Here is an 11,871-nt window from a genome sequence, read left to right on the forward strand (position 1 = left end):
TTTTGTGACCAGGACAGGTAAATTTCAAAATATCACTATTTCCAATGAGAAAACGGGCGCTTTTGTGTCTTTTCGTTCACATAAAGTCAGAAAAAAACAACATATGAATTCAAATTAACATGTATTTATACTAAAGTAATACAAAAATGACTACAAAAGATTTAGAAGTGAGTAGTTTTTCGAGATTTACGATTATACTGTAAATAGATGTTAACAATAAAATGTAACCCTTATCAACTCTTGATTTCACAACAGGCAGTTGTGCCCTATCCTTCACCCCATTTCTCTGCAAAAAAGTTGTTACCAATTCTCTGGATGCTGATAGAAGTGTTTCTTCATATGGCACATTTTTCCAGAACAACATCAATCCATGAAAGAAGACCGATTTAACCAAATGACAATGCTTGCATTGAGAGGCAAAATAAAATAAATTCTCAGTTCTTGTGCATTATGTTTTGCTGTTAAACTTAAGTGACGCTTTTAGGTTCATTAGGGACAACTTTTTTTCATTATATTCAAAAAACAAAACAAAACCAATACAACAGAAAAAAGAAAAAAAAAAAAACCTGCTTATATATGTACATAATCTATCAAATGCCCACATTCCAATAAATTGTTATATTAACTATACTGCTCATGGATCGGTGCCAGAAACAGGAAATCCATAAAAAATATATTTCCCCTTCTGTCGACGAATTACATATTTGTGCCCAGCGAGATCCAGATATAAGGGATTTTTTTTTTTTTTTTTTAACAAATGATTAGTGTAAAAGCGTACTACTAAATTAAAACCTGGATTTATTTTAAAGGTTGTTTTTGTTTTGTTGTTAATGCACATTATTTATTTTCTGTTAACTGTTAGTTAATAATATATAATAGGCCAGCTAAAACTGCAAACACCAGAGCCCTATAAATGATCAATCAAACACCAGAGCCCTATGGATGATCAATACCCAGTCTATCACATGCTTGAAATCAGTTCAAATTGTTACTGTAGTAATGTTTAGCAAATTAAATCAGTTTATTACTAACCCTAAGCTAAAAATAACAATGTTTGTTAATAAACAAAAAAACAGCCCTTAAAATAAAGCATAACCAAAATAATTTATTTATACTCACGAGTTCTCTGAAATAATATTGGAAAAAATCTTCCTTTTAAAATCCTTTTAAAATTTAAAATGTTATATAGTCACAGGGATGTAAGGGTTAAATAAATCTCAGGAGCCATCTACAGCGTTCTGTTTATTATACTTATACTTTATAGTAATGGGATGAGCAATTTAAATGGTTAAAGTAGCGTAGTGGGATTATTGTTTATTGATTGCTAGTTACGTGGATTACAGTGGAGACTATATCAAGATCGTGTGGCTAGATCGACTAAATTATCGGTTGAAAAACATGTTGTGAAAAATGGAGGGCCCTAACCATGGAACCCCAGAAGGAAGATATCATTGCAAAGGCTGTGAATATTCCCTGTCTCCGTCACGTTTCATGCACTCAGCTTTGTAAAAACCAGACTGATTTTTAGTTTGTTCCATAACAGTGGACGAAATCACAAACCCTTCTTGTCATAATGTCAATAACATTTTTCATTATAAAATAACAATTACTTAATTTCTTTTTTACTGGTATAGGTCAGAACAGATTATATTACAGCATGCTACAGTCAGGTAAGGTAACACAGAAAAAAATAAAACACTTCTACAGCCCCACACTATGGAATGGAATTGGAGGGGGAAGTGCCAGAGACTGTAACAGAAACCAAGAATAGTGTGTTGACTATTTATGATAAATCATTTTAACAAAACTTTTATGTTGTGAAAAAAAAAATCAGTACTTGGAGGCAGATTATATTTTCCATACATACATTTCAAAATATGGTGCCATCTACATGTATGTGTAAACACTATATATACGATATACATATATGTGTAAACACGTAATAACTTATATATATATATATATATATATATATATATATATATATATATATATATATATATAAACATACACAGCTGTGCAAAAGGCTTACATGTTGCATTTTGCATTTTTCTCCTGTGATGTATTATGAGCATCAACAATTTAGTCAAAGCCTTCACTAGTGTTTTCTACTATAACAACCTTGACTTGCATAAAGGAAAAATATTGAGTGAAATAGCTTGCATCACTCGATTTTCAAGGTGTGATATCCAAAGTATAATCAGCAAATACAGAGAAACATCATCTGTAATTGACAAAACCAGGACTGGAAGACTCAAAAAGCTGTCTAACGAGGATGAGCAATACTTGAAGATAATATCCTTAAGGAATAAAAAGAAGACAAGCGTTGAATTGACAACAGCACTGGCAGAAGACATTGGTGTCGTTGTCCATCAAATCAGCAGTAAGAAGGTCACTCTTCAAATCAGGATTTAAAGGATGTGTAGCAGTAAGAATACCTCTGGTAAGAAAGGGGAACAAGACTAAAAGGCTAAAATATGCACAAGAACACAGAATGTGGACTATGGAACAATGGTGAAAGGTGCTTTGGACTGTTGATGGATATACAATGACACCTGTGCTTTCTGCCAGTCATGTTGTCAATTCAACGCTTGTCTTCTTTCTATTCCTTAAAGATATTATCGTCAAGTATTGCTCATCCTTGTTAGTCAGCTTTTTGGGTCTTCCAGTCCTGGGTTTGTCAATTACAGATGTCAATTACAGTTTCTCTGTACTTGTTGATTATGCTTCAGAGTGATGCAAGCTATTTCACTCAATGTTTTTCCTTCTTTATGCAAGTCAAGGTCGTTATAATAGTAGAAAACACTAGTGGAGGCTTTGAATAAATTATTAATGTTCATAATGCATCAGAGTAGAAAAATTCAACATGTCTAAGATTTTTGCACAGCAGTGTGTGTGTGTGTGTGTGTGTGTAATATATATATACACACACACACACACACACACACACACACACACACACACACACACACACACACACACACACACACACACACACACACACACACACACACACACACACACACACACACACACACACACACACACACACACACACACACACACACACACTGCTCCCTCGCTAGAAGGCTCTTGATTATAACACACCTCGGAAATTACGCTCGTAGAACATGTCCCTCAATTCCATATACTAGTGATTCATCCAATATTTATACAGTAAATACAGTACCGGTGTTTAAACTATAAACAGCTTCTCAGTATAACTTCCGTTACTGTCTCTCCCTTTTGATTCAGTATCTGAAATGAAGAAAAGGTGCACTGGCACTTTATAACACACACACACACATCTTATTCTGCAGTCATTTTATAACTAAATAATTTTAGGCCTATTATGTGGTTATTGTTCCTAATGTATTACTTTTTTGCTGCGAGAGGAGCTGCAGCTTCGCCTCAGCCCTGCTTCGGCAGCCGAACCTGGGGTGAGCCCATTCCCTCTTCCCTTCGCCCAACCCACTCTCCTTCTCGCACTTGGTTTGCTTGTCTGTCGCTTCAACTGCCGTTTAGTTTAGCCAGGCTATTTATAGTTTAAAAACTGCTAATTAAAATGAGTGGGAATGTTACCACCTTTTTTTTTTTTTGCAAAAAATATAGCGTTGATTACATGGTTAATTCAAGGAAAGTTAATCTTTTGCTTCTCTATATGTGCATTATAGAGAGGGTGTTATTTTTATTTTGTATTTTAGTCAGATGTGAGTTGTTATGTGTCTGCGGGGTTCCTACCCTCTCCCCCATTTGTAACGCTCTTCGGTCATAGCGTTCATGTTGCACATCCCCTGAGACCTGCGTTACAGAGGGAACACTGTGTATGTGTGTGTAATTTATATATATATATATATTTTTTTAAGTAATCATTGATTCAGAATCACATGTTCTTAGAGTTGAACTGCTACAGAGATCAACAGAGCTCAGTCTTATTGATATGCAAACTGGTTATTCTTCAGTCATGTATAAGCGGTACATCAAAGTAACAATGATTGCTGCTATTCCCGGAATTACCCAGTTGGTCCACCAGCTGAAACAGATAAAGGGAGTCAATGTAAGAAAGTAGCTTCAAATTACTTTGTTTTGTTTATTTTTTTTTATTTTTATGGTGTTCACAGTCAGTCATTTTGATGGCAGAGCTAAGCTTTGTATTGGCGGATATACACCGAGAAACTAGATGCTACCCATTCTTCTATAATGACATGGTTGATCTAGCCTGGGCACATCTGTCAACTGGAATCCTGCTCCTTAACTCAAGTAAAATCAATTTAACAATATCAAATTAAAAAAAAAAAAAAAAATTGAATTTTTATATATATATATATATATATATATATAATAAAATCTGAGGACTCCTTAATGTATAAATCACTCATTAGGATTGCAAACACCATGAAAATGTGAGGTCAGTGAAAAATTGAAACACCTGGACTTAAATACTGACAAGTTGAAGATTGAGATGTGTTGTACAAGCAAAATTCTTTTATGAATACACATGCTGCCGCCTTTTAAACTCTAGTTTACTACTAAAAGTTCAGAACATCCATAAACTATAAACCAACACTGAGCATCTGATAAGTCTGTATAATGCATCTGTTTGTTTTTGTACTGAGTATTTCCTACAGTACATTTTAAAAAATACTATCTATCTATGCTGGTATTTTTTTTTTTTTGGGGGGGGGGGGGGGGGGGGGGGGATACCTTGACCTTGAAGTCTCACTTGCTGTTGTAATAAATGTTTCCTGAAATTTAATATTAACAAACGTAATGAACACAATGCAACAGAAATGTATTATTTAAAATAAAATGTCAATGTACATATCAGCAGAAAAACAACAAATACACTTGCCAGTCATTCACACAACCACTGCTTAAAGAGTGCTTAATATTTCTGTTGGCACTGGTAGTCATTTAGATACATTTTGTTATGAAATATGCTTTCGGGTGGCTTCTACAGTACTTCATGTGCTTTTATTTGTATAACCTTGTTTATGTAATCGTGTGTTTTTTTTTTTTAAAGAACAAATCAGTAAAATTAGATATTTACTGTCTACCAAACAGATAGCACTGTGCTGGGTTAAGCCAAGGACAAGAACCACAAACAATAATTGTATAAAGCGAGTCCCCAGTACTAGGCTTTTTTTTTTTTTTTTTTTTTTTTTTTTTTAAATAAACACGCTAAACAAAGTATTACACTAAATTTAATATTTTTTTCAACTAATTTATTAAAAATGGCAGCTTACCCCTGGTCTCTGAATTTTGGGTCTATCTTCCTGCGGGTAAAAAAAATAAAATAAACAAGTATAACACATAAACCACATTCCTTTCTCACAACTTCTGCTCTGCTGCTGGCCTCTGTCATTAAAATTCAGGAGTTGGCAAAAGTCAAGAGATTTTTATCAAGTGCTTTATTGCGTGCAAGTTTTCAAAATAAAAAAAAATAAAAACACAAAACAAAACTAGCCCACACCCTTCAGCTATTTTTCAATATTGGAAAACTGAAAATTGCAGGAACCATTGTGAACTTTGCAAAACTGCTATTTTGTCTATTTGCTTTTTTTGCTTTTCGTGGCTGTGTTCCCACATTGTTATAAAAGCAATTCACAAGGTTGCTCTCAGTAAAATGACACTGTTTTATGTTTGTTTGGTAGACTTGCTGCATCTAGCTACAGCCCCCAAAAAAATTGAATTTGTGTCTTAATCCATTTAGACAATGGTAATAAAATGAGTTTTCAATTAACAAGCTTAAAATAATGCTTACAGGATGAAGTTCACCTATCAGGTACGTGCTGGTCATTTCTCGAGCATCTACAGAATGACCAACGTCTTCAAAGCTCTCAGTAGCATCACCTCCAGCCTGCTCCCCGAGTACTTCCTCTCCTCCTGGATGCTGCAAGTAGGTTCGAAAAGGAAAGATAGGACACAAGTTTGCTAAAATTGAGCTATCCGAATACCAGGCACGCATATTACTAAACTGGCCAGCTTTACTGTAAAGTGAATGGAAAGTTTTGCTTGCCAATACAAATCCACAGCAGGCATGGGTCTGGTTTGTTTTATCAACAGGAGCGGTCTGAATAACTTTTCTGAATTTTCATAAATTGCCATCAGTGACACAACACATACCACACCATACCAATTTAAAGCCCCTTTCACACAGGCACGCTGTACCGGGTCGTGACCCGGTGTCATGCTGGTCGGCTAAGCAATTTCACATTGTTTTTTAAAGAAGCAGGGTTGACTTGGGTGACAGAAGCATGTACACAATGTCCCGGAAGCAGCAACATTTATGTGACCACCCTTTCATCTGATCAGGCTAATTTTGCTTCATAAAGTCGAATGAAACATCTGCGGAATAATAATAATAAATAAATAAAAAAATTATTATAATTATTATTATTATTATTATTATTATTATTATTATTATTATTATTATTATTAATATTAATAATAATAACATATATAACACAATTTTTGTTCCTGGGTAGTAAGTGTTATTTCCTAATTGCTTATGCCTCAAAAGCATAGAAAATGGCTATTATTCCCCACAAACTTTGCTTTTGTGACCAGGACAGTGATATTTCAAAATATCACTATTTCCAATGGGAAAACGGGCAAATGTGTGTCTTTTCGTTCACATAAAGTCAGAAAAAAACAACATATGAATCCAAATTAACATGTATTTATACTAAAGTAATACAAAAATGACTACAAAAGATTTAGAAGTGAGTAGTTTTTCGAGATTTACGATTATACTGTAAATACAGTATAATCGTAAATCTCGAAAAACTACTCACTTCTAAATCTTTTGTAGTCATTTATACAAAAATGACTACAAAAGAACAAAAAAAAAAATTGTTACACGGTGTAATAATAATATTTGTTTTGTTATATTGTTTTATAGTGGAAGACCATCACAAAGGGCTTTACAAGATACGAGACTAGGGTGTGTGAACTATGCATCAGCTGCAGAGTCACTTACTTGCTCAGGGTCACACAGCGAGTCAGTGGCTGAGTTGGGATATGAACCAGGGACCTCCTGGTTATAAGCCTGTTTGTTTAATCACTGGACCACAGTTTTACATATAATTAAGGAAAAATTGACAAACTGAAAAATGTGACATTTCGAAATCTAACATGAAATACTATACTACTGTGATGGCTTCCAATAGATTTGTCTCAATCCTAAAATTCTAGGTGATGCAAAACTTTTGGTCATTACTGCAGTGTCTTTAAAGTTGGGAAAATATGGCAAATAGACTGTCACAGAAAAATACTGATTTCTTTTTTATCTTTCCACTCTACTGTGGTTCTCTAAATAAAAGCTCCCTTGGCACATTACTCTTGTTTCTGGAGCAGATACCATTTGCCCTCTTTCCATATAACATTTATGTGAGATGCATATCAGCAGCAGTAATAAACAAGTGCTTAAGCCCATTCCCTACGCCCAGAAAAATACATCTGAATCTTTTGCGTAGCAGTTGATTTGATCAACTTATACCCTACCAACCGCCAACCTTTAGGGATAATTCTGGCATAACTAAGATCAATAATACATGTGTTTATCTTGATTATTTATTGTACTGAAAAATGATTATCGTCAATAATAATTTTTCAGACAGTTCAAAGCTAAAAATTAGCAGCATCACTGCTCCCGAAATGTTTTCTTTCTCTCTTCTGCAAACAAAGGCCATTCAAATTATTTAATTACTTGTCATTGTGCGTTTAAATTTATGGATTATGAATGACAAAACTATGAAGGACAACATCAGGAAGTGTACTGCCAAATAACTGGATACCCTATAATTAGGGTGTGTGATTTGCAGTTACTTATCAATTAGAATATCATTTGAAATGTGATCCATGAACAGTCAAGCAGCGTGGTATGTCAGTTATTAATTACGGAGGGTACTATTAAATGTTTGTACCAATTATGATTATTTTGTGTACTATATATGAATTTTAAATATTTACAATTTCTGTAGTTTTTAATGCTAGGTAGCCTACATAAAATAGTCAAATCTTGCTTTTTTTCTTCTACATATAGAAATTTCTTAGTGTTCGAATACAAAAAATACATAGAAATTAATCAATATACAAAAAACACAGTTTATCAAAAAGTTTTACATATGACATTTCATGACTGTCACCTCTGGTGTTCATTTGGTAGCAAAGTGATGTGTTGCCCCTGGAGAAATCGCATCCCATTTGACGAGAGGCAGCCTTAAAGGGACTTCCATGCACTTTTAAATGGCCAATTTTAATATACACACAGAGCAATCTCATATTTACATTTAAAGAGCTGCTTATCATGAAACATGATAAGGGCCTCGGTTAAGTTATATAACAACTGTTTGTCTGTCCATCCAACTGTCTTTTTGTATGTCATTTTAGAGTTTTGCATCTAGAGAACCACTTGTCTAAGTGTGATGAAACTTTGGCACAAATGATTATAATATTACTTAAAAGAAATATAAAATGTTGCCTATATCTCAACAACTGCTTTAATATTCTAATTGTGTAGAAACACAATGTTTCAGCACAAATTACTGTATTATAATTCTACACAAATACTAAATCTAAAAACCAAAACTAAACTAAAAACTACCTCACCTAAGGTACCATTTGGTAGTCCAAGATTAGTGCTAATCAGAGTCTGTGAAATCAGTTGTAAAACTACACATTTAATGATTTTTGAGATACATTTTTTAACCCATTGTGCCACCTTTGCCCTCAAGATGGATACAGGGGCTACATGGTGAAACTTTTTTTTTAAATGGACAGTGAACTGGTGTAAAAACACTTTTTGTTTTTGTTTTTGTTTTTGTTTTATTTTTTTTTTTTTTTTTTGGGGGGGGGGGGGGGGGGGGGGGGGGGGTGGATCGTTACCTTTACCTACAAAAAAAAAAAAAAAAAAAAATACATCTGTTTTTACAGTTTCTATATCGATCAAGTATGTTTAAGAACCTAGAAATGAATTACAGAATAATTCTGAATTCCCAGTGAGCATCACCAAAAAGTGAAGCCCCATGACGGTGGAATGCCAGTACCGGGGAATCTATCTCTCTAAGCAGCAAATAATTTAATATAAAAAGCCTAACGCTTAAAGTACGAAATACACTTGTACGCTAGTGTAAGGATTTCGTTACGTTGTATAACTGACAGTCATACTGGCTGTTAAATTCCTGTGCAACTTATTGAGGAAAACATATTGTACTATCCACTGTTACACAGTATTACTGTATGCTAAAGGAACCCGTAAAGTGTAGCAAAGAACACGAAAATGCAAAGTCTACATGTTGCAATATCTCTGTACCAATGTTGTCCCCTGATGTTGAGACATTGTATTTAGCAGTATCACAGTGCAAGGCACGCATTTTAAACACATGTACTAACCTGTTTAGCATGTATGTATGTTTAGATATATCGAATCGAGATTTGTTGCTAAGTTGTACAATTATCCGTTTACGCACTGTGTGTACAGTTATAAGAAAATCATGTTCGGTTTAAGTCATAGAAACTTTTCTTACCTCTTCCAAGAATTTCGTGACATCATATATCTTGTTATGAATAATAAGCCATGTGCTCTTACACGAATTATGTCGCTGTACTTCTTCCAAGCGGTAATACTTCAGCTGGTTTTCGCATTCTTCCTTTTTGCTCATTTTAAAACAGCAGATTTACCCTTCTCTACACAGTCAGCGTCGCAGCAGGCTTGCTCTGTCACTTGTCAGAGAACTTCCTGGCACACAAACTATTTCATGAAGTCCATCCTATAGAACCTTAAACACACTGTTGATAATTGGTCCCAAACAAAAGATGCTTGTTTAACCAAACGCTCCATTGGTTAATAAAGGTGCCATTCGAAGAGACCAATAGTGACGTAATGAGACAACGAGCAGCGGGGAATAGTTTAGTGGGTGAAAGTTAAGGAAGAAAACAGAAGTAATGTTTGAAGAGTAATTCCATGGTAACAGAGCACATTCTGCCCTACAAGGAATAAATTACAGTATATTGATCGAAAGGAAGGATCGTTCTTCGCGGCACTGGATAGTGTACGTGTTTGCAGGGTATTAGCGCAGCAAAAGTAAATCAGCCAAAAGCATCATTTCACTTTTAATTTGTAGTTCCCAACACTTTTAGCCAAAATGTAGTGGGAAAAAAAAAATCAATACCTGTCATACAGTAAGAGAATTAAGTCGCCAAATTAAGGTAAAATCTCCTTTCTCTTGCAGATTTTTTGCAGATTCCAGGCACTTTTATCCACTCATATGTATATTACAGGATATCCTAGTTTAATGACAATAAACTTGTTTTGTCAACATGGAAATTTAATAGGGAATGCATTTATTTTGACGTCTGTATCATTTATTAAATAATTTATTGATATTTTGCCTTTCTTGCAGAGGGCAGCAGGTTTTCCTCAAGGACTTATCTGTAATTTGCTCCATTCATTTTTCCCTTCTATCCTGACAAGTGTCCCAGTCCCTGCCGATGAGAAACATCCCCATAACATGATGCTGCCACCACCATGCTTCACAGTAGGGATGGTGTTCTTTGGGTGATGCTCTGTGTTGGGTTTGTGCCAAACAACGCTTTGCATTTAGGCCAAAAAGATCCATTTAATTTCCTCAGACCACAAAACGTTTTGCCACATGGCTATAGAATCTTCTGAGTGTTTTTTTGCATACTTCAAAAATGATTCAAGTGGGCTTTCTTGAGTAATGGCTTCCTTCTTGCCACCCTACCATACAGGCCAGATTTGTGGAGTGTTTGGGATATTGTTGTCACATGCATACTTTGATCAGTCTTGGCCATGAAAGTGCAGCTCTTGCAAAGTTGCCATTAGCCTCTTTGTAACCTCTCTGATCAGTATCCTTATTGCTCGGTCATCCAGTTTGGAATGACTGCCTGATCTAGGTAGGATCTTGGTGGTGCCATACACCTTCCACTTCTTAATAATCGTCTTGACCATGCTCCAAGGGATATTCAAGGCCTTTGATATTTTTTTATACCCATCCCCTGATCTGTGCCTTTCAACAACTTTGTCCTGGAGTTCTTTTGGAAGCGCCTTGGTGCGCATGGTTGAGTCTTTGCTTTGAAATGCACTAGCAGAGGGAACCTCCAAGAACTGGTGAGTTTATCCTGAAATCATGTGAATCACTACAAATTAACACAGATGGAGGCCACTTAACTTTGTGTGTGATTTTGAAGGCAATTGGTTACATCTGAGCTAATTTAGGATTGCTATTACAAGGGGGGTGGGGGGTATTAAAAATTAATACAAATTTCTAGAATGTTTTTTTTTCACTTGGAAGTTGTGGAGATCAATTTAAATTTACTTATATATATATATATATATATATATATATATATATATATATACAGCTCTGGAAAAAATAAGAGACCACTGCAAAATTATCAGTTTCTCTGGTTTTACTATTTATAGGTATGTGTTTGGGTAAAATGAACATTTTTGTTTTATTCTATAAACTACTGACAACATTTCTCCCAAATTCCAAATAAAAATATAGTCATTTAGAGCATTTATTTGCAGAAAATGACAACTGGTCAAAATAACAAAAAAGATGCAGTGTTGTCAGACCTCGAACAATGCAAAGAAAATAAGTTCATATTCATTTTTAAACAACACAATACTAATGTTTTAACTTAGGAAGAGTTCAGAAATCAATATTTAGTGGAATAACCCTGATTTTCAAGCACAGCTTTCATGTGTCTTGGCATGCTCTCTACCAGTCTTTCACATTGATGTTGGGTGACTTTATGCCACTCCTGGCGCAAAAATTCAAGCAGCTCGGCTTTGTTTGATGGCTTGTGACCATCCATCTTCCTCTTGATCACATTCCAGAG

At 34.8% G+C, this 11,871-nt stretch overlaps 1 protein-coding gene across 1 annotated transcript; it reads right to left on the reverse strand.

Moving 5' to 3' along the window:
• Positions 1-3,549: 3,549 nt before the first annotated feature.
• LOC121313150 (cytochrome b5-like) lies at positions 3,550-9,756 on the reverse strand. Its single transcript, XM_041245368.1, has 5 exons — positions 9,531-9,756; positions 5,765-5,893; positions 5,247-5,276; positions 4,711-4,745; positions 3,550-4,033 (listed from the first exon to the last, which is right to left on the reverse strand). Exons 1-5 carry the CDS (start codon positions 9,663-9,665, stop codon positions 3,952-3,954), a joined length of 411 nt encoding a protein of 136 aa, XP_041101302.1. The 5' UTR covers positions 9,666-9,756; the 3' UTR covers positions 3,550-3,951.
• Positions 9,757-11,871: the final 2,115 nt, after the last annotated feature.

Source organism: Polyodon spathula, chromosome 3 (assembly GCF_017654505.1).
Source record: "Polyodon spathula isolate WHYD16114869_AA chromosome 3, ASM1765450v1, whole genome shotgun sequence".
Classification (NCBI taxonomy): Eukaryota; Metazoa; Chordata; class Actinopteri; order Acipenseriformes; family Polyodontidae; genus Polyodon; species Polyodon spathula.

Coding starts and splice junctions, on each gene's coding strand:
- LOC121313150 (XM_041245368.1), bottom strand. CDS start 9,665: ATGAGCAAAAAGGAAGAATGCGAAAACCAGCTGAAGTATTACCGCTTG. Junction 5,894..9,530: donor TCACGAAATTCTTGGAAGAG/GTAAGAAAAGTT, acceptor ACCTACTTGCAG/CATCCAGGAGGAGAGGAAGT. Junction 4,746..5,246: donor CCAAAATTCAGAGACCAGGG/GTAAGCTGCCAT, acceptor ATTAAATTTCAG/GAAACATTTATTACAACAGC.